The following is a 22,669-nucleotide window of genomic DNA, read 5'->3' on the forward strand; positions in this document are numbered from 1 at the left end:
ACAGGCTACGCCTCCAGCTGGAAGATGAGGGAGGCTGCAATTGGCTCCATTTCAGCTGTTGCCCTCGGCCTCCTGGTTGGCAGCTTATGCGGCTCCTGGCTGGGCAGAACCTTCCGGGAGGGTAGGGGACCAGCTGCGGGGGCAGAGGCTGTGAAGGGGACAGGCTGGAGAGAAGGGCCAAGGCTTCCGTGTGCCCCCACAAGGGACTGGGACTGAAACTGCTCCTATGGGGTACAAGGCAAGACCAAATGGGAGGAGCCAGAGCTGGTCCCACCCCCAGCCAGACACAGGATCCTTGGGCAGAGAGGGGCCTTTATTGCAAAAAAGCAAGTGTGGAGCCACCCATCGAAAAAACAGGAACCTGCCCCCCTCATCCCTGCAGAGCACAGAGAGGGGCAGTCCCACAGCTGCGGGGCAGGGTAAGGGCTGGGCAGGAAAGCCAGGCCAGTGTGGGGAGAGGAGACACCTGCCACGCTGGCTCTGCAAGTGGAGAGGCCTGGCCATGGGAAGCACCAGAAACTTCCCAGCATCTAGTGCCCACAGGTGAAGTGAGAAGGGGCGAAACGAACCTCCTTCAGCAGGATCTGCCATGGGCGGAGAGGGCCCCACGCGCTGTCTGGAGTGGGAGCCCTGATTGGCCCTTCCAGATGCTGCGTCAGGGATTCAAGGTTCTGTGCTGGTGTCCTGGAGCTGCCGCGGTGAGCAATGAATGCCTGGGGCCAGACCCCTCCCCACAGCAAGGAGGACGGACAGCGGTGCGTCAGCCGAACAGGCCCTTTGCCTTCTTCCTCTTGGCCTTGGACACGAGCAGCCGGGCTCTCTGGGCCGGAGAGGAGGGAGCCTGGAACCAAAGGAACCTCTGTCAAAGCAACGGGGACGCTCCCGCAGGCCAGGTCTCTGTGTGAGGCTGTGTGCGCATCAGTGTGCGTGTTCATAGTGCTGAAACTAGGGGCACTGGGGGGCTGCCGCACCCCCTAGTCTGAAGTGGTTTCCATCATATTCAGCGTTGGCAGTTTGGGTCAATACCCCCCACTGTACAAAGTGTTCCAGCAGCCCAGTGCATGTCTGTCTGGGTGTGCATCCCTGTGGGTCTGTGTGCGTGTGTGTGAAGCCACATCTTTGGGCACCCGTATGTCCACGCAAAACAGGAGCACTGCACTATAAATTTAGCCCCTGCATCCCAAAGCACTTCCCAGCCCGTAGTTCCCGGCATGTACCCAGCTGGGATGGGCACAGCAGTGCCACCCTGCAGGTCAGGACAGATGGTGAAGGCCCTTTGTTTCCAATTAAAAGTGCAGGTTTGATGGAAAAATGCTGCCCAGCTCAGTCACCACCCCAGAGACAGTGAGGGGCTCCCAGTCCCAGTGCTCCCCCACCCTGGGCTCCCAGCCCGAGCACTCCCCTCCCCCCCCCAACTGGCTCACAGCCCTGTGCAAACGACACACAGGAAAGTCGTGAGTGACAGACACCTCCTCCCTGGGGCCCAGCCCTGCCCTGCTGGGATGCACCCCCAGCATCCTGCCGCCAGCACAGCACTCTGTCCCTGCTGGAGCCCAGCCACCCTCACACAAGAAGCTCCAGCCCCAGCAGTTTCCAGCCTTGCCCAAGGGAAAACCTTTCTGAGTGGCTGCCTACCCTGCTGCTCCGCCTCCTGGGGAACAGGAGCCATCAGAGATGCTGTAGGAGGCGGGCAGAGTTCTTGCCCCACCGTGCAGGGGCAGAGGCGTTTTTGGGTAGAGGAGGAGGAAGAGGGAGCAGCCAACACCATTCTCACAGAAGGGGGAGTAGGGAGCAAGAGTCCTGCACTGGGACTGGGCTCTTGCAGCACCTGCTGCCATGATGGTGGGAGTAGGTGACGTACTTTGTTGCACGCAGGATGAGGCGGGCAAAAAACCAGACTGCGGGAATTTGCAGGAAGGCACTAAATCTCTCATCAGTTTACCAAGATTGGCCTATTCAGGGCATTGCTAATTATTTTGTTTAAACTTTCTTTCCTACACCTGTTTATCTCCCTGGCTCCAGATCTGGTCAGGTCAGAGAATCACTCACAGGGTTTGTTGTTTGTTGTTCTGGGACGTCACATACGCGCAGACGGTCGCTGTGGTATCAGCTGCCTGTCAATGCTGCAAGCAGTTTTTCTGTTCAATGTTTTTCAAAAAGCAGTAATAATCCTGACACAGAAATAACTTGACTGGGATGTTTCAAAGTTCTAAAAACAGCGCTTAAGTGGGTTAAAAATTTCCAGGTTTTTTTTTTTAAAACAACTTACTTTTTATAATCATTAAAAAAACCTGCACCTTTTAAGGCAAAACTGTGGAACAATTTGTGTTGACGTTCCGTGTGATAGACACACAGCAGCAGTTTGTCAGAAATAGAATTTCAGCAATGTAAAGCAAGATTTTCCTTTTTTAAAATAAAGGTTTTAATACTTACATTTAAGCGAGGGATAGAAAGAGACGATGTCTATTATAAAAAGTATTTTTATGTGGTTTAAGCAAGATTTTTTTAATTCTTTTAGTGGTAAATATTGTCTGAATTCTGTTTAGAATGTATTAAGCCCCGGTGATGGTTTTTCTGAGTAGCATGGGGGAATCTGTCTCTCTTGCGGGATCTCAGGCTTTTAGGGGTGGGAGCGGGATAAAAATGCAAGAAACAATGTGGGAGCAGGGCAAGTGGGAGTGGGTATTGCAGGGCAGGAGCAGGATTAAAAAATAGTCCAAGGCAGAGCTCCAGTAGGGAGAACAGAGCCCAGCAGGCCCCCTCCCATGAGCCATGGGTCAGTCTGCTCCCCCCTCCCCTCCTGTGAGCTATGGGTCAGTCTGCTCCCCTCCCCTGTCAGTGGGTCAGTTTGCTCCCCGCTCCCCCCCCATGAGCCATGGGTTAGTCTGCTCCCCTCCCCTGTCAGCGGGTCAGTCTCCTCCCCACTCCCTCCTCCCCTCCCCTGTCAGTGGGTCAGTCTGCTCCCCGCTCTCCACTCCCCTCCCCTGTCAGTGGGTCAGTCTGCTCCACACTCTGCTCCCGTCAGTGGGTCGGACTGCTCCCCGCTCCCCCCTCCCCTCCCCTGTCAGTGGGTCAGTCTGCTCCCTGCTCCCCCCTCCCCTGTCAGTGGGTCAGTCTGCTTCCCACTCCCTCTTCCCCTCCCCTGTCAGCGGGTCAGTCTCCTCCCCACTCCCCCTTCCTGTCAGTTGGTCAGTCTGCTCCACACTCTGCTCCTGTCAGTGGGTCAGACTGCTCCCCGCTCCTTCCTCCCCTCCCCTGTCAATGGGTCAGTCTGCTTCCCACTCTCTCTTCCCCTCCCCTGTCAGCGGGTCAGTCTCCTCCCCACTCCCCCCTCCCCTCTCCTGTCAGTGGGTCAGTCTGCTCCCTGCTCCCCCCTCTCCTCCCGTCAGTAGGTCAGTCTGCTCCCGGCTCCCCCCTCCCCTCCCGTCAGTGGGTCAGTCTGCTCCCGGCTCCCCCCTCCCCTCCCCGTCAGTGGGTCAGTCTGCTCCGCACTCTGCTCCCCGCTCCCCCCTCCCCTCCCCTCCCCTGTCAGTGGGTCAGTCTGCTCCCCGCTCCCCCATCCCCTTCCAGTCAGTGGGTCAATCTGCTCCCCACTTCCCTCCCCTGTCAGTGGGTCAGTCTCCTTCCCGGTCCCCTGCCCTGTCAGTGGGTCAGTCTGCTCCCCACTCCTCCGCGTCTCTATAACACCTCTGTGGGCAGTTCCAGCGGATCCCACTGCAGCGTGTCCTGGCCGGAGCAAGGGGAAGATGACCCCTGGGGCTGCAGGAGTGGGCTGGCTGGCACAGCACTGGAGCTGGAGGCTCTGCACCAGCCTGCAGCCGGGCCAGGGTCACCTCGCTCTGCGCCCTGGGGAGCTGGTAGTTCTGGAGCTGCACACGGGGGCAGTTCACAATCCAATCTGGGGGTGTTTAGACTGGACACGTCCCATTAGGAACTTGGCTGAGACCCACCAGGTAACAAACTGCCACTGGATGGGAATTAGCTTTGATCAAATAGGGCCAGAAAGGCTCCATGTACACAGTACTCTGAGCCAGCCAGTTCCCGCCCGGGGGCCAGATGGGAGTGGCACCCCTAGAGGGGACAAGCCCCATGGCTCATTGCCCACCCCCTGAGCCAGCCAGTCCCCTACCCTTGGGCTGGATTGGAGCCAGCGCCCCCTAGAGGGGAAAGGCCTCGTTTCCCATTCTCCACCCCGCAAGCCAGCCAGAGGGGAAAGGCCCTGCATCCTATACTCAGTCCTATGAGCCAGTGAGTCTGCACTGCAGGTTGGCTTGTGTCAGAGATTGAGGCGGGACCAGAGGGCTCCAGAGCAGAACCCAGTCACTGTAGGTGCTTGGTGGAACCTCTGCAGGGTGGAGGCTGCTCGGCATCCCTCCAGGCCCAGCCAGTCCCCAGTCACGTCTCTCACACCAGCCTTCCAGGAGGCTGCTGGATTGGGAGCTGCACTTACCGCTGCGGCTCCCAGGCTCTGGGGCAAGTCAGAGGGTGGCTCAACCTTTTCCTGCTGAGAGCCCTGCGTGACCAATGAGTCCAGCTGCGGAGACGAGGTGAGCTCTGTGGTCTCGGCATCCCCTGCCCCAAAGAGAGAAGGCTGGAGTCAGATGCGTGTGATGGAGCAGAGAGGCCAACAGCTAGGGGAGAGGGATGTCAGCCCCCCACTGACACTGGGGAGCAAAACAATACCGACACCCCTAGCTACAGGGACCAGACTCTTCCTGCCTGCCAGGCCAGGAGCTCCAGGACCATTGGGATGAGGCGATATCCAGTGCCCCCCACACCCCTTGTGGGAAGGGGCCCCCAGTATAAGCTGCACTGGACACATTTCCTTCGGTTGAAGGTTGCTCACCTGAGTGGTGCCGCTTCTGCGCTGTCCTCACCTCCTGCCTGGCCACGGCCATGTAGAGATGCTGCAGGGTACTTGTGAATGCCTGGCCGTCCCCTGCACTGCACAGCTGAGGCAGACTCTGAATGGGACAAGAGGCAGTGTTAGGCCCTCTCTGTGCCGTGCCAGCACCTGGTGCCCAGCCCGATGCTGCCGCCGCCGCCTATGCTCGGGTTAATTAGCAGGGGCAACAATACCTAGGGCCGGCGCTTCCATTTAGGACCCTAGGATTTGGGGGGGCGGAATTTTGCCACCCTCGGCGGCAATTCGGCAGCAGGGGGTCCTTCGCGCTCCAAGTCTTCGGTGGCAATTCTGCAGTGGGTCCTTCACTCGCTCTGGGACCCACTGCCGAAGTGCCCCGCAGACCGGGAGCGCGGAAGGACCCCCGCTCGCCGCAGAATTGCCGCCAATGACCGGGAGTGCGGAAGGACCCCCGCCTAGGGCGCCAAAAACCCTGGCACCGCTCCTGGCAATACCGACCTGGGAACTTCACTGATCCCAGGCACTCGGCTCCATCTTATCTGAAACACCCCCAGCATGTTACTTTGCCACTACCTGCCAGGAGAGCACCCCCTACTCACCCCACCTGACACCCTGCAGCACAGCACCCCCTAGTGCCATGCTGGGAGCAGCACTGACTTCCAGGGGAGAGCGCCCCCTGCTGACCCACCCCACTCCCTGCAGCACACGCCCCCTAGTGCCATGCTACAGCCAGCACTGACTGCCAGGGGAGAGCGCCCCCTACTGACCCCACCCAACACCCTGCAGCACAGCACCCCTTAGTGACCCCACCCCACTCCCTGCAGCACAGCACCCCCTAGTGCCATGCTGGGGCCAGCACTGACTGCCGGGGGAGAGCGCCCCCTGCTGACCCACCCCACTCCCTGCAGCACACGCCCCCCAGTGCCATGCTGGGACCAGCACTGACTGCCAGGGTAGCGTGCCCCCTACTGACTCCCACCCTGCAGGACACTGACCCCTAGCACCATGCTAGGGCAGTGGGGTCAGCAGTGACTGCAATGGGGGAGAGCAAGCCCCGCCCCATAGCTTGGCAGGCTACCATCTCAGTGCTTTGGACAATGTGATGGAGGTTTGATATATAACACAACTCTGGTGCCCCCCAGGGCGGTCTCACCCTTGTTCTGGGAGTGCAGGGGGGTTGACTGGAATATGTCCTCACCATTGGGCAGCTCGCTGCCTGCTCCCCCAGCACATCACCCCATCTGCCCAACACATTCCTGAGCGGGCCCCCACCCCTGCAAGTGCAAAGTCATCTGGGCCAGCCTGCCGGCGGCTAAGTGGGCTCCTGGCTTTGCATTCTGCCCCTCAGTGGAGCAGGGTTCACTGCACTGCAGGGGCCCCTGGCCAACTGCAGCTGGGGGCAGCCTCAGTCCACCCAGTGCCTCATACTGTCCCCCTCAATCTAGGGGCTCAGAAATAGGCCCCAAGTTCCTGCCCCTTTACTGTAGGGCTGTAGGAACACAGAGAACAGAGACGGCAAATCCGGCTCCTGTCCTGTGTGGCCCCTCCCCCTTTCCCTCTCCAGAGCCCAGCACCAGGGGCTGCTCCCACAGCCGATGGGGACTGGGACAGATCACATGGGTGGGGCCCAGGTCAGCGAGGGCTCCTGAGAGGCCAGGGGCAATGCCAGGACACTGGGCTCAAGGCAGAAGCTGCTAGCTTCAGTCTCTCAGTGCCCCACACTGCACCCTGGGTGACTCTGGCCTACTGGGGCCTGGATCTGTGTCACTACAATTCTTGATGTTACAGCAGCACTATCCAGCATCAGGACCCACGCTGCCAGGCCTGAGAGATCCTCCCTGCCCCAAGGACCTTGCAGGTCTAAACTGAGATGGGCGAGGAGGCAGGATTACAAACCGAGGCCACACTGGGAGTCTCTGATAGAGCCAGGCGCTGAACCTGGTTTTCCTGGATCCCTGGCCAGCACCTTGACCACAAGGCCAGCCTGGCCCTGTGGGAGGAGATGTGATGGCGCCCTGCTTGCCGTGTGCAGATGAAAAACATGGCGCTTCCTTAGTTCAGGGGCACAGCAGGCAGCCACCTCAGCCTTGGCCCAGGGCCAGCGGGCACTGCTGAGTGGAAGAGGTGTCTGGGCACCCATCTCCAGCCTCCCTGGGATACTGCTGGCCTGGCAGCTTGGTGCCAATCTGGGCCCTGCCAGGGCAATGGGCTCCTCCTGCAGGGGCTGAGCAGCTGGCAGGACAAGCCTGCTCCAGCACTTGGCAGAGCCCTGCTCCTCCCCAGCTGTGCACACACACCTGCTCCAGCCTGTGGGCTGGAGTCCCATTCAGCAGAGGATTCCAGAGGCCGTGCCTGAGGCTCTGCGAGCTGAGAGTCATTCATGAAATGCTGCTGATAGGATCTAATGGGAAGGGCTGCGGCTTCCCCTGCAGGAGCGACTGAGGCTCTGAATCAGGCAGCCACCTGTGCAATAAGGGGCGTGTCTCAGCCAGGCAGGGGCGAGCAGAGACTGGACCCCAACCTCTAGCAGGGCACCTCATCCCCTCCCCGCTTTGCCTGAGGCAGAGGGAGGAAGCTGGGATTCCTGAGCACCCTGCAGCAAGGTGCAAAGCTGTGCCCACCAGCAGCCCCAGGGCAGCATTGGCATGGGGAGCAGGGGGGGAGACAGGGTGAGGCAGCTCAGAGCCCTTCTGCATAACTCCAGAGCCCACTCCAAGTCAGGGCCTCTCAGCACTGCCCAGGTCACCCCCAATCCTGGGGACTCCCCACAGGCACTGCCCACGGAACAGGGAATGGGCCAGCTCTCTGCTAGCTGAACCCCAGTGGAATTGGAGTCCATGGCCAGCGCTGAGGTGACATCCCATCCCAGGACACATGACCAGCACCTGCCTTGGGAAGGCCAGTACTCCGTCCCCTGCACCTCCAAGGGCATCAGAGTAGCTAGCAGCTGGAACCTGCACACCGAGACAAGCCCCCTGCCCTTTCCACTTGCTGCGATGTTCCCCAGGGCAGTGCCATGCTGCACCCCAGAGCCAGCAGTCACTGAAAGCACCCATCTGTGCTGGGCCCACTTTCTCTCCCACCCCTTCTCTGGCACCAGCAGTGCCCCCCCACATTTGTTTGCTAGACAGGGTCCCTTTCCTGGGTAAAGGTGCCCCAGGGACTCAGGAGGGCTCCCGTGAGGGGGGGCTGTGGGCCTCGCCCAGGCTGGGCATTGCCACCAGCTGCCTGGCATCGTGACCAGCTCTGTTCCCCACTGCGGCTGGTACTTCCAAACGACCACATTTGCCATCCCGCTGCAAAGCAAATGACTTTCCCAGGTTGTTTTTCCTGAATGGTTTTTTCTTTCGCTCGAGTACGTGCCCAGCCCCAGCTCGGCACTGTGCCAGGTGGAGCAAGCGTCATGCTCGGCTGGGAGGCGAGTGGTGCAGCGTGGCCACAGGAAACTAAACAGCACTTGCCACATCTCTACCTCCATCTGAAGTGAGTCGCCATCCCAGGACTCTGGGGACAGGAGTGGCCCTGGCCAAGTACCACAGGGCTCCTGGGGGAGCGCTTCAGCCCCTCCCCCAAGGCAGGAGAGACTCTCCTGTTCAATCACCAGAGTCGCGCTGCTCTCGCAGGCCCATGTCAGTGTGGATGGGGCCGCTGGCCTCCAGTCCATAGGCCCAGCGGCTCCAGGGCAGCTAGCCCGAGTAAGGAGAGGCCCCCGCGCTGTTAGCTAAACACACCCAAGTGGCGAAAGGGACTTGGCCGAGGTCGCAGGGCAGGAATGGCAGTGGCCAAGGCAGCTCCTAGCAGAGCGGGGCAGACCCCAGCACGGCACTCAGCAGGCGCAGGGACCAGCAGCAGCAAGCTCAGCTCTGCGGCCCACAGGGGAGGCTGGGAAAAGTTACCCAAAGGAAGGAAATTCCCAGGCAAGGCTCTCACTGTGCCACCCCCAGCTCATCCTCCTCCTGCCCAGCAGAGGGCGCTGTGAGAGCCAGCCCCACCTCTCCCAGCAGGGGGTGCTGTGGGGAGCAGGGCAGAGCACTGGCCATGAGGGGAGCCAGCCCCACCTCTCCCAGCAGGGGGTGCTGTGAGGAGTGGGGCGGGGGCACTGGCTGTGAGGGGAGCCCCTCGGCTATTCCAGCCCCACCTCTCCCAGCAGGGGGTGCTGTGGGGAGTAGGGCAGAGCACTGGCCATGAGGGGAGCCAGCCCCACCTCTCCCAGCAGGGGGTGCTGTGAGGAGTGGGGCGGGGGCACTGGCTGTGAGGGGAGCCCCTCGGCTATTCCAGCCCCACCTCTCCCAGCAGGGGGTGCTGTGGGGAGTAGGGCAGAGCACTGGCCATGAGGGGAGCCAGCCCCACCTCTCCCAGCAGGGGGTGCTGTGGGGAGCAGGGCAGAGCACTGGCCATGAGGGGAGCCAGCCCCACCTCTCCCAGCAGGGGGTGCTGTGAGGAGTGGGGCGGGGGCACTGGCTGTGAGGGGAGCCCCTCGGCTATTCCAGCCCCACCTCTCCCAGCAGGGGGTGCTGTGAGGAGTGGGGCGGGGGCACTGGCTGTGAGGGGAGCCCCTCGGCTATTCCAGCCCCACCTCTCCCAGCAGGGGGTGCTGTGAGGAGTGGGGCGGGGGCACTGGCTGTGAGGGGAGCCCCTCGGCTATTCCAGCCCCACCTCTCCCAGCAGGGGGTGCTGTGAGGAGTGGGGCGGGGGCACTGGCTGTGAGGGGAGCCCCTCGGCTATTCCAGCCCCACCTCTCCCAGCAGGGGGTGCTGTGAGGAGTGGGGCGGGGGCACTGGCTGTGAGGGGAGCCCCTCGGCTATTCCAGCCCCACCTCTCCCAGCAGGGGGTGCTGTGAGGAGTGGGGCGGGGGCACTGGCTGTGAGGGGAGCCCCTCGGCTATTCCAGCCCCACCTCTCCCAGCAGGGGGTGCTGTGAGGAGTGGGGCGGGGGCACTGGCTGTGAGGGGAGCCCCTCGGCTATTCCAGCCCCACCTCTCCCAGCAGGGGGTGCTGTGAGGAGTGGGGCGGGGGCACTGGCTGTGAGGGGAGCCCCTCGGCTATTCCAGCCCCACCTCTCCCAGCAGGGGGTGCTGTGAGGAGTGGGGCGGGGGCACTGGCTGTGAGGGGAGCCCCTCGGCTATTCCAGCCCCACCTCTCCCAGCAGGGGGTGCTGTGAGGAGTGGGGCGGGGGCACTGGCTGTGAGGGGAGCCCCTCGGCTATTCCAGCCCCACCTCTCCCAGCAGGGGGTGCTGTGAGGAGTGGGGCGGGGGCACTGGCTGTGAGGGGAGCCCCTCGGCTATTCCAGCCCCACCTCTCCCAGCAGGGGGTGCTGTGAGGAGTGGGGCGGGGGCACTGGCTGTGAGGGGAGCCCCTCGGCTATTCCAGCCCCACCTCTCCCAGCAGGGGGTGCTGTGAGGAGTGGGGCGGGGGCACTGGCTGTGAGGGGAGCCCCTCGGCTATTCCAGCCCCACCTCTCCCAGCAGGGGGTGCTGTGAGGAGTGGGGCGGGGGCACTGGCTGTGAGGGGAGCCCCTCGGCTATTCCAGCCCCACCTCTCCCAGCAGGGGGTGCTGTGAGGAGTGGGGCGGGGGCACTGGCTGTGAGGGGAGCCCCTCGGCTAGTCCAGCCCCACCTCTCCCAGCAGGGGGCCCTGTGAGAGCAGGGCAGAGCACTGGCTGTGGCAGGAGCTCCCACGTACATCAGTCCCAGCCCCGCAGCAGGGGGCGCTGTGTCATGGGGCGCTGTCTGCTATGGATGCTGTGCCCAGAGTGCACGGACTGAGACGCAGCAGGCTCCCTGCCTGCGGGGGGGGGGGGGGGGCACATCGCGAGCACTTTACCCCCCAGCCCCAGCACAAAGCAAACCCACGAGTGTGTCAAAGGTCTGCGGGCTAATCTCTGCCGGCCCTGCCTGCTCCACACCCAGACAGCAGGGAGAACAAAGTGTAACAGATAAAGGCCAGTTCCTCTGCGCTGGAGGGGGGTGTGGATCTGCTCAAGGCCAGAGTCCACAGCCTGTGCCTGGCAAGTCACAGCAAGGGCCTGCGCTGACGTCCCCTCCTTCCCGGGCCGGCTCCCTGGGCTGCTCGAGGGAGGGAGGGAGGAGCAGCCATTGCTGACAGGCCCCTTGGCTGGTGCTGGTCTCAGTCCCACTGCCTGGGGCCCGGACGGCTGGAGCACGGCAGCCCCCTTGCACTAGCAGAAAGGCTGCTCGCTGTGGAGCTGAGGGGAGCCGCTGCCACCAGCGCCCAGGGGCCCCAGGAGCTTCCCAGTCACACGGGGCAGGGGTGTGGGAAACGGCTCCTGACATGACCAGGGGCGACTCTAGACATTTCGCTGCCCCAAGCACGGCGGCATGCCGCGGGGGGCGCTCTGCCGGTCGCCGGTCCCGCGGCTCCGGTAGACCTCCCGCAGGCGTGCCTGTGGAGAGTCTGCTGGTCCCACGGCTACACCAAAGCCGTGAGACCAGCGGACCCTCTGCAGGCATGCCTGCGGGAAGTCCACCGGAGCCATGGGACCAGCGGACCCTCCGCAGGCATGCCACCAAAGGCAGCCTGTCTGCCGCCCTCCTGGAGACTGGCAGAATGTCCCCTGCGGCATGCCACCCCAAGCACTTGCTTGGCATGCTGGTGCCTGGAGCCACTCCTGGGCACGACCACTGGGCAGCACAGAGCCCCTAGGACAGGCAGCCAAGCACTCGCCCCACAGGCAGGCCGGGCCAGCCTCAGCCCACCACTACCCTCACGGAACTGGAGCCAGGACGGCTGCAGGCCTCAGGAGGGCTTCACTAGCACTAGCCTGCGCTAGGCCCTTGGCTAGTGCTCCTCACCCCCAGCTCCAGGGGCAAGCCACTGGGCTGGGAGTCAGGGACCACAGGGGCAGTTCCTGGGCCTTTTGTGACATGGCCCCCGCGCCTCCTGCTCCACCAGCCCCCGCGTTCTCCAGTACCCTGACCTTCACTGCATTGCATCCCAGCACTTCTGGGCTCGCTGCCAGTTCAGCTCTTCTAGCATGAGACCCCCAACTCCTCGCCCTGCACTGGGGGCTCTGGGACCCAGATCCGAGCCTCAGTCAGATTTGGAGAAAGGTGCCAGAGAAGAAAGATGAGAAGGAGAGGGCAGAGACAGGAGTGCATTGGGCAGATGCTGCCAGCAGCTGCCCCCGCCCCATTGCCCAGGCAGCCTGCAGGGCTTCTTTGGGGGAGGCAGTCCAGGCCCCTCCGGCAGCCCTGAGTGCAGCTGGGAGAGCAAGGGGGAGCCATGGGGCATGAAGGTACAGGCTACTGCCCCTCCTCCACAGCCAGGCACAGGAGGCAGCTCCCCCCTGCTGCCTTGGCAATGTGAAGATCCATGACCTGGAGCGGCTGCTTTCCTTGTGCTGTGACCCAGCCTGGCGTCTCCCTGCCCGCTGCCAGAGGCGGGAGGGACTGCCCGAGTGGTGAGAGCAATGCCTGGCCCCTGAACGTCCCTTGCTGAGCCATCCTCGGCACCTCACTAACGTGCACACAATGCCCTGCAAGGGAGGGGGATTCAAGGACCAGAGGGGGGATGAGTCCAGTCCTTCAGGTGACCTTGCCCCATAGCAAAAACACATGGGTCACGGGATGGAAGAGCACATTCAGAACCGCTACAAGGGAGCAGCGCAGTGTTCCCCTGTGGAACTCCCTGCAGCAGGAGGCAAGTGCGGGAGTCACACACATCCCATGCAGCGCAGGGGTGATTTGATGACCATTGGTCACATCTGCAGCTCAGCACTAAGATTAGGATACTGCCCAGAACTGCCCATGCTCTGCCCCTGGGCTATGGACACCACTCGCAGGGCTTCCAAGAGGTTGCTCCTGCACCAACACTAGTGGCCAGGGGCACCTGGGCAAAGTGGGTACTGTGCTGTACCCGCCACAGAGGCAGCTCAGATCCGCCCCCCCCCAGGTTTGCTCCAGAGGCTGCAAGAACACATGAAGCCAGGAAGGTAAATGCACTTCAAAGGAAGAGCAATAGCAGCCAATGGAGGCCGGACGCAGCCCAGATCAAAGGCACAAGCTGGAGTCATAATTCAGAGAAAAGCAAACAGCAGCTCCCAGGAAAGTCGGGCACGGCAGAGGAGTGAGCAAAGTGTACCAGATAGCACCGTGCACGGGTCAATGCCCCAGAGAGGCGGGCACAAGCACGTTGCAAAGCACAGGGCACAGCAACCCCTGCTGCCTGCTGCCTGCAACTACCAGTGGAGACTTCTGTCCAAGCTGGGACACAGCTGTCAATCCCTAGCCCCAAGCAGCAGTGCCCTAGCTCAGCACTATTGTGGGCAGAGCACTGGGGCTCCTGGGATTTCACCCTGTGCCACAGAGATCTGCTCAGACACCACAGATGGTGGGATCACACTGACACTCCTGGCACTGCTGCCTGGTGCAGCTGCACCCCTGAAAAGGCAGCAGGGAGAGATTTTAAGCAAAAGCTTGTTGTAGCCCCAGTCCCTGGGCACAGCTCCACACACAGCAAGAGTGCTAGGCTGTCTCATGCAAGCTGAGGATCAGGCCCCGATTTGAGGAACAGCTTGTCTCCCAAGTGCCTAGCAGCACTTAGAATCACAGAATCTCAGGGTTGGAAGGCACCTCAGGAGGTGTCTAGTCCAATCCCCTGCTCAAAGCAGGACCAACCCCAACTAAATCATCCCAGCCAGGGCTTTGTCAAGCCTGACCTTAAAAACCTCTAAGGAAGGAGATTCCATCACCTCCCTAGGGAACCCATTCCAGTGCTTCACCACCCTCATAGGGAAATAGTGTTTTCTAATATCCAACCTAGACCTCCCCATTGCAACTTGAGACCATTGCTGCTTGTTCTGTCATCTGCCACCACTGAGAACAGCCGAGTTCCATCCTCTTTGGAACCCCCCTTTAGGCAGCTGAAGGCTGCTATTAAATCTGCTCTCACTCTTCTGCAGACTAAACAAACCCAGTTCCCTCAACCTCTCCTCCTAAGTCATGTGCCCCAGCCCCCTAATAATTTTCATTGCCCTGCACTGGACTCTCTCCAATTTATCCACATCCTTTCTGTAGTGGGGGGCCAAAAACTAGATGCAATATTCCAGATGTGGCCTCTAGTGCCGAATAGAGGGGAATAATCACTTCCCTCAATCTGCTTGCAGTACTCCTACAAATGCAGACCAATATGCCTTTAGTCTTCTTAGCAACAAAGGCACACTGTTGACTCATATCCAGCTTCTTGTCCACTGTAATCCCTAGGTCCTTTTCTGCAAAACTGAGTCAGCCCCAGCCTGTAGCAGTGCATGAGATTCTTCTGTCCTAAGTGAAGGGCTCTGCACTTGTCCTTGTTGAACCTTACCAGATTTCTTTTGGCCCAATTTTCTAATTTGTCTAGGTCACTCTGGACCCTATCCCTACCCTCCAGTATATTCACCTCTGCCTCCTGCTTAGTGTCAACTGTGAACTTGCTGAGGGGGCACTTCATCACATCATCCACATCATTAATGAAGATGTTGAATAAAACTGGCCCCAGGACCGACTCCTGGGCACTTCACTTAATATTGACTGCCAACTAGACATTGAGCCATTCATCATTACCTGTTGAGCCCAATGATCTAGCAAGCTTTCTATCCACCTTATAGTCCATTAATCCAATCCTTACTTCTTTAACTTTCTGGCAAGAATATTGTGGAATACCTTATCAAAAGTTTTGCTAAAGCCAAGGTATATCATGTCCACAGCTATTCCCTCATTCACAGAGCCAGTTATCTCATCATAGAAGGCAATCAGGTTGGTCAGGCATGACTTGCCCTTGGTGAATCCATGTTGNATCCACAGAGCCAGTTATCTCCTCATAGACAGCAATCAGGTTGGTCAGGCACGACTTGCCCTTGGTGAATCCATGCTGACTGTTCCTGATCACCTTCCTCTCCACCAGGTGCTTCAGAATGGATTCCTTGAGGACCTGCTCCATGATTTTGCTGGGGACTGAAGCGAGTCTGTAGTTCCCCAGGTTCTCTTTTTTTCCCTTTTTTAAAAGCTGTTGCTGACCTGTCCTTCCACACCTGGGGCCCGGCTGGCACTGCCCATGGGAATATGTTGCAAACGGGGGCTTGGCTGGGACAGGAGAAGTGCCACAAGGCACAGTACCCCACCCTCTGTGCCACTAGGCGAGGAGCTGACTTGGCTGTAGGCAAGTGGGAAGTGGGGCTGCTCCCGGCTTTCCTTCTGCAACAGGAGACCTGCTGCTCACTCCACTGCTGTAGGCTTCCCCCAGTGCTCCCCACCCAGCTGTGCCTTGGGATAAACAAGCTCTGGGACCGCGATCCCTCCACAGGCGTGCGCCCCAGCCAACAGCTAAGCCAGCTCAGCTGCCTGCCCTTCTCCATGCCAGTGACGCCTGTGCAGCTCCCCTGTCCAACGCACCGGACGCTGCGTTGGAGCCTTGCTTGGGTGCCTGCTGGACAGCTGCTGGTTCCTAGCCCTGCACTCAGACCCCAGTGGCTCTGGGAGCTGAGGCTCACTTTCCCAAGCTGCAGCTCATCAGCTGCCCAAGCCCCCTGAGTCTTCATATTCCCCCAGGGAGCCGACCACAATCCTTAGTGACTTTCACTAACAGAACCAGTAGGTGACACTTCCAAACAACTCCGGCCACTGACCACTTCTCCTGCAAGTCACTGACACACAAAACAAGCCTGGTCCCAGCCTGGCACATCCAGCTCTTGCCGGGCAGCCTCCCAGCATCTCCATTCCCATCACAAAGCCTCAGGGGCTCTTTTTCCTTACCACGCTCCTGAGGAAACATGCTGTGAGTTGAGGGCCGCAGCCAGAGAGTGGGCTTGTTGGAGCCTAGGGGCCATCACAGAGCTGCCTTCTGGGCCTCCCCATAGAAGCTGAGTTGCACCAGAGCCAAGTCAGCTCCTGGGGCAGTAGAGGGGGGTGCAGGGCAAATGGGTTCATTTGGGGAAGGCCCCAGGAAAGGAGCTGGGTGGAGCACACAAACTCTCCTTGTCCAGGAAGCACTGCTGGGAGGGCTACTTTGCCCTCTGGCCAGGTAGCAGGTAAGCAGCTGATCCTCAAAGCCCTGATCTCAGCCCAGGTTGGGGAGCTGGAGAGCCAGCAGCTCAGGGCAAGTGGGGGATGCCCAGCATGTTATGACTACCTGGCCACAAGGCCAAGTGGGCTGCGTGGGTATCAGATGGAGTGACTCAAGGCTACAGCAGGAGGCTTTGCAGCACACCCTGAAGAGCTGTGCGATTAGTGACCGGCAAAGAATTCCAGAGGGCTCCTGGGCAGACAGAAGCCCTGATCCCTGCTACAAGGCAGACAGTGCCTGAGGAGAAGTAGAGCTGCTTCCCCATCCTGTCCCTGCAGCTCCTCATGCCCTAGGACACCTCAGCTGGAAGGGGTTGTCTGGCAGGCTGCACCCGGGTCTGCAGGGGCCAGGCTTGCTCAGACGACATGGGCTGCAGAAGCTGAACGCTGCCTTGCCTTCCTGCCTGCCCAAACGGCCTGTGTGGCATGACAAAGGGGGTGGTGCCAAGGAGAGCGATGGGCATGGGGCACATCGGCACAGGGACTTCGGGAGCCATCTGAAAGAGAGGTTTCAGTCTGGGACCTTCACTGTAGTTCCTTCTGAAATGCTGCTGGTTCCACATGTCGGCCCTGCTAGGAGACTCCTGTCAGCCACACGTGATGGTGCCACAGAACCCAGGCACCAGGGAGTGCCAGGGCTGGCTTTTCCACACTGGGTTGCCAGTTGCTAATGCCGATGGGCAAGACTCCAATATACCCCCCACCCCGATTAGCACCTCCTATTCCAGAGAGTCCCCGCAGAGTCACCGGGCCCTGCTCCAGGCAAGGGAGGGTGACGGAATCTGGCCCAGTGCAGGGCTGTGTCTGGGGCCAGACACCTCTTACTGACCATGGCCTGCAAGAACAAACGGTGGCTTTTAGGTTCCCAGCACAACCTAATCTGACAAAGCATATTGCTAAACCTGAAGCACAAACCATTATTATACACCCTCTTCATACAAACCCCTGGATATCCAACTGAGGCCTCCAGCCCAGCCCCTGACAGGCAGTGAGTTCCATAGGTTACTGGCGTGTCAAGCATAACACACCTCTCTCTTTGGCTCAATCATATCTGATGGTATCACGCAGTGACAAGAAATGTCTCCTGGAGGGTGAAGAGCAGCACCCAATCTGCCTTCTCTCCCCTAGACATCATTCCCTATGCTCCTGTCATGCCCCTTTCCTTCGCTTCCTCTCCAAACCAAACAAACCCACTCTTTTCAACCTCTCCCCACATGGGATGGCTCTCCAGGCCCTAATCACTCGCTGACCCCCTCTCTCCTGGCTGAGACAGGATACCAGGTTCCCAGAGGAGGGCATCCAACTGATTGATAGAAGGGCACTCCCATTCCTTCCCCAGCCTGACTCCCCCTCCCTTTGCTTCTGGGACCACAATGCACTCTCAGCCGAGATTCTCTCTGACCTGCCCACAATTGCCTGCAGACAACAGGTGATCGCCCTGGGCTGGAGCGACAATCAGCCATCCATCCTTCCACGCTGCCCCACAGCATGAAAACAAGGAATGGAAGGGCAACATCTTCACAGCCACCTGGAGGGAGTGCTACCCTGCATGCTTCGTTTACAGCCAGCCTGTAGAATTCACTCGCTGCGGCACAGGCTGCGCTGGGGGACCCTTGGCACCACTCACACACCTGCTCCCTCACAGACACAGCCAGAAGGGCTCACTATGGTCATCTAGTGACGTCTGCCACTGACATAGCTTCTCCCAGTCACTCCTGCAGGGGCTGGACCGGAGCCGACCCATCAGGAGAGTCATTCCCCTCCCAGGTACAAATCTGCACCTTATTTCCGGTCTGCATGTGCCTGGCTCCAGTCCCTGGACCTCACTCTGCCCTCGGCTGGTAGGGTGGGAGTCCTCTGCTACCACACGCGATCAGTTCCACTTCCATCTCCAGTGTCCCCCATGCAAACGGGAGCCCTGTGCACAGTCCAGTGAGATAACCCTGGGGCTGAGCAAATCACCACCTCCTGGCATTAGCCCAGCCCCGCAGGCGTCAGAGAAGGGTTCCCCTGTCCACACCAAGGGCATGCAGGACACTGCCTTGCCCGAGACATCAGCTGTTGGTCCTGCTGGAGGCAGGGTCGCAGGCTGGCTGGACCAATGGTCTGATCCACTAGAGCAAATCCCCAGCTACTGTGTTAGTGCCAAATGCCAGAGTCTAAATCTGTCGCTCTCGCGGATGGAGACTGACCCTTTCATTATCACACCAGAGCTTTCTCAGTGGCTGCAAACATTCCTCTCTGCACACCCCACATTCCTATTTTTTCATATATTTTTAACTGAAAAACAGAGCCATTGGGGCCTGTTGGAAATTACAGGCTGGCTGCTGCGGCTTGTATGTCAGATCTGCCCACATTCCCGTGGCAAGCCTCAGCACATGTTCCACCAAGGGCACGCTTCATAATTCATGCTGCAGCCAGGCACCAAGGGGCGTGGGCCAGGGAAGGGGAGCTCCTGCTTTCCTAGGCTCACTCCCACCGGCGGGCTCCATGGAAGTGGTGTGGTGGAACAGCACCCAGGGAATGGCACTGAGACTACCAAGGCGGGCCCAGCAGCACAGGTTGGCAGCTCTGTACCACTCCACAGTGGGTGCAGGATGACTTGGTGACCGGGGACATTTCGGAATCAGCCCTTGTGATGAAGTGGGAATGTTCTTAATGTTTCCTCGGAATATTGTGTAGGTGCCTCAGTTTCCCCTATGCAATTCTTAAGTCTCTAGGGGGTGAGATTGTTGCAGAGCAAAGGCCCAGTGTTCATAAATGGCCGGCACTCTGTCTCCTGGCAGCTAATGGTCAGCGCCCTTCCCCCCACAAGGGGATGCTAAAGGTGTGGGAGAACAAAGGAATCAGGTGACCTCCTGGCCCGGGAAAGGAACAAAGCCCAGAGGAGGAGGGGCTGGAGGGGGAGTCAATTTGGAGCTGGCTGGGGATGAGGAGTGAGTGCAGACATGGGTGTCTGGCTCGCTGACCCCCACAAATGGACCCGGCTGACGGGTCTCGTTCTCTGTACCTACAAGCTCCATTTTAGACCCTGTTCCTGTCGTCTAATACACCTGTTTTACTGGCTGGCTAAGAGTCACGTCTGACCGCGAAGTGGGGGTGCAGACCCTCTGGCTTCTCCAGGACCCCACCTGGGTGAACTCGCTGTGGGAAGCGCATGGAGGGGCACAGGATGCTGAATGTTCCAAGGTCAGACCCAGGAAGGTGAAGCTGTGTGAGTTTCCTGCCTTGAAGACAGTCTGCTCACAGAGAGGAGACTTCACCAGAGTCCTAACTGGCTTTGTAGGGAACAGTTCCAGAGCATGGCCTGGGGACTCTGTGACAACTGGTGGCAAAGGTGGGATGTACTGCAGCCCATGGATGGCGCTTCTTGCAGTAAGTGACTGGGAAGCAGTAAAACAAAGACGGGATAATGAGGATCGGGCATGCTGAAGGCTCAGAGAGGGATGGTTTCAGGGGGCAATTAACCCCTGGGAGTGTGTGACCAGCGAGAAGGACTTTTGCAGTAACATGGTGCCCCTGAGGAGTGCAGTGAGCAGTCCCAGGGGCAGACAAGTCTGCAGCTCGACCCTGGCAAAGAGGCGGTGACCACAAAAAGGGGTGGTACACTAGGGGTTCTTTCTGGAAACCATGGTGGAGCTAAGAGCACACAGGCCTGTAAGTCCAGAGCAACTTCGGAACAGTGGACTGATGGCCTATCACCATCTCCTCAAGACAGACATTGTAAGCCTGTGCAAAAAGAGAGGGTTACGCATTGGGAAGTTCACCGAGGCCCAGTTAATTGTGCAGCTGGAGGAGGAGGACCGCTCTAAGGAGCAGATTCCTGACCCAGATGGGGCTACAAGAGTATCTGGGAGCAGCTGGAGGGGCAGCCAGGCATCCCCAAGAGTCTGGGCCCCATCTAGATGGGGGTCTTCATGATCGGGTTCCCCATCAGGGGATCAGAGACGGATGCGATGGGAGTAGATTCCGAGAGAGCGAGAGGACTGTGAGAGAGAGCAAGAGCCCGAGGAAAAGCTGCAGGAGTTGCACCAGCAGCATGGACTGGCAATGTGGAGCGGAGAGGCATAGGGGGCTGCCCAGGGGTGAGTGGGGATAGACTCTGGGTTGCCAGTTCCGCAAGGAACCGCGACACTAAATTTCAGCCCCTGATTAAGGAGAGAGGGGATGTGGATGCCCACCGTACTGCCTTCAAGCAGGCGGGTGATTTGAACCAGGGGAACCCTGAAGAAAAGCCCCGGTATCTAGCTCCCTTGCTGGGTCCCAAGGCCATAGACGCTGACAGCCAGATGGGTGGGGTGGTGGACAGGCTCCTACTCCTGGCCCGGGCCAATATGTCTGCGTGGAGTCTCCTGGGCTCAGAACCCTTAGACCCCCAGTGGGAGTGGAAGGTGGGGGTCAGTGAGGAAACCTGCCTGGGGTGGCGAGACCCTGGGACAGAGGGAACTGTTGTCAGCCAGGTGGTGCAGCTGCAGATGTTGAGGGACTGGGTGACCTGGGTGAAGGTCACATGGATGAAGCCCCTCGCCCTGCCTGTGACCCGGATCCCTGTGCAGACCCAGGAGGGGTCGGGCTGGCTGGTCATTGGGGTTCTCCAGGATATCGACTGTGAGGTCCTGCTGGGGGGTGACTGTCTCCCCTTGGGACAGGATTCAGGCCCCACTCCTGTAACAGCCGAGAATTTCAATTCAAATCCAGGGAATCAATTGGCTAAGATGGAAATGGTCAGTGAAAATGCAAATGACCTGGCTGGCAGTGGGGAGGGGCTGCTGGGCTCAGGATACCTGCCTACCTGTAACCAGCCCCCTGGGGCTGAGGGGGAGGGAGAGATGCTCCCCGCCCCCCTGCACAGTGGGAGCCAATCTCCCCACAAGTGTTCCCCATTCAGAGTCCTGGGAAAGCAGCCCAGAACCTGGAGAGCAGGGGTTGGCTCTGTGTTTTTTGCTGCCCCAAGCACAGCAGGCGCAGCTTTTCCCGGCAGCGCACCTGCAGGGGGTCCGCTGGTCAGGCAGATTCAGGGGCTTGCCTGCCGGGAAGGTCCACCCCACTGAATTGCCGCGAAGCCACGGGCACCGGTGGACCTCCACACGGCACGCAATGAAAGCCGCCTGACTGCTGTCCCTCGCAGGGATGCAGGGCGGCCCCACAGCTTGCCGCCCCAGGTAACGCGCTTGCTGCGTCGGTACCCTGGAGCCGCCCCTGCTGGAGAGAGAGGCAAGGACATGCTGGTTTAGATGTGATCCAGCCGTTCAAACGGCCCACGGGCTTGACCCGTGGGGCTGGTCCCCAAGGAAGACGGGACGATCTGGCTGGGGGGATAATCGGAAGCTTAAAGCCACACAGTGTCCATGCTACTGTGATAACTGGGAATGTTCTTAATGATTTCTCTGCAACTGTGTTGGTGCCTCAGTGTCCCTAGGCAGTTCTTAAGTATCTGGCAGAGGAAGGGCCAGTGCACCTAAATGCCTGACCCCTCTGTCTCCTAGCAACTGATGGCCTGGGCCCCCCCTCTGCAAAGGTGCCAACTGAAAGTGTTGGAGACAAAGATCAGGGTGATCTCCTGGCCCAGGGAAGGAGCTCAGCAGAGAGGAGGGGCTGGAGGGGGTGTGCGTCTGATTGCCTGGGGACGAGGAGTGAAGTGCAGACTGGGGGTCTGGCCCACTGCCCCCAGAATGGACCGGCCGAGGGGTCCGGTTCGCTGTATCTAGAAGCTCCTGTTTTAGACCCTGTTCTGTCATCGAATAAAGCCTCTGTTTTACAGGCTGGCGCCAGCCTGTAAAACAGGAGGCTTTATTCGATGACAGAACAAGGGTCTAAAACAGGAGCTTGCTCTAGATACAGCGAACCGGACCCCTCGGCCGGTCCATTCTGGGGGCAGTGGGCCAGACCCCCAGTCTGCACTTCACTCCTCGTCCCCAGGCAATTCAGACGCACACCCCCTCCAGCCCCTCCTCTCTGCTGAGCTCCTTCCCTGGGCCAGGAGATCACCCTGATCTTTGTCTCCAACACTTTCAGTTGGCACCTTTGCAGAGGGGGGGCCCAGGCCATCAGTTGCTAGGAGACAGAGGGGTCAGGCATTTAGGTGCACTGGCCCTTCCTCTGCCAGATACTTAAGAACTGCCTAGGGACACTGAGGCACCAACACAGTTAGCAGGAGAAATCATTAAGAACATTCCCAGTTATCACAGTAGCATGGACACTGTGATGGCTTTAAGCTTCCCGATATCCCCCCAGCCAGATCGTCCCGTCTTCCTTGGGACCATGCCCCACGGGTCAAGCCCGTGGCCGTTTGAACGGCTGATTCACATCTAAACACATGTCCTTGCTCTCTCTCCAGCAGGGGCGGCTCCAGGTACGACGCAGCAAGCGCGTTACCTGGGGCGGAAAGCTGTGGGGCCGCCCTGCCAGTCCCTGCGAGGGCCCAGCAGCCAGGCGTGCTTTCATTGGCGTGCATGTGGTAGGTCACCGGTGCCGCGTGGCTTCGCGGCAATTCAGTGGGGTGGACCCTCCCGGCAGGCAAGCCCCTGAATCTGCCTGACCAGCGGACCCCCTGCAGGTGCGCTGCCGGAAAAGCTGCTGCCTGCTGTGCTTGGGGCAGCAAAAAACACAGAGCCAACCCCTGCTCTCCAGGTTCTGGGCTGCTTTCCCATGGACTCTGAATGGGGAACACTTGATGGGGAGATTGGCTCCCACATCGGGTTCCCCATCAGGGATCGGAGACAGATGGGATGGAGCAGAGCCCGAGAGA

General features: G+C 59.8%; 1 protein-coding gene across 3 annotated transcripts in view; it reads right to left on the reverse strand.

Moving 5' to 3' along the window:
- Nucleotides 1-294: 294 nt before the first annotated feature.
- Nucleotides 295-22,669, reverse strand: part of NHEJ1 (non-homologous end joining factor 1) — a 166,473-nt gene continuing 144,098 nt past the window's right edge. For 2 of the 3 annotated variants that reach the window (XM_032791661.2, XM_075070339.1), the window contains exons 6-8: nt 4,847-4,964; nt 4,451-4,572; nt 295-841 (exon numbers count right to left, since the gene is read on the reverse strand). In XM_032791661.2, coding sequence (XP_032647552.1) covers nt 761-841; nt 4,451-4,572; nt 4,847-4,964 — 321 coding nt within the window. In that variant the 3' untranslated portion in view covers nt 295-760. Of the gene's footprint in view, nt 842-2,102; nt 2,124-4,450; nt 4,573-4,846; nt 4,965-22,669 lie in introns of those variants that run through there. The other variant, XM_075070340.1, reaches the window with a different exon arrangement.

The sequence above is a fragment of the Chelonoidis abingdonii genome, chromosome 10 (assembly GCF_003597395.2).
Source record: "Chelonoidis abingdonii isolate Lonesome George chromosome 10, CheloAbing_2.0, whole genome shotgun sequence".
NCBI classification, from domain to species: Eukaryota; Metazoa; Chordata; order Testudines; family Testudinidae; genus Chelonoidis; species Chelonoidis abingdonii.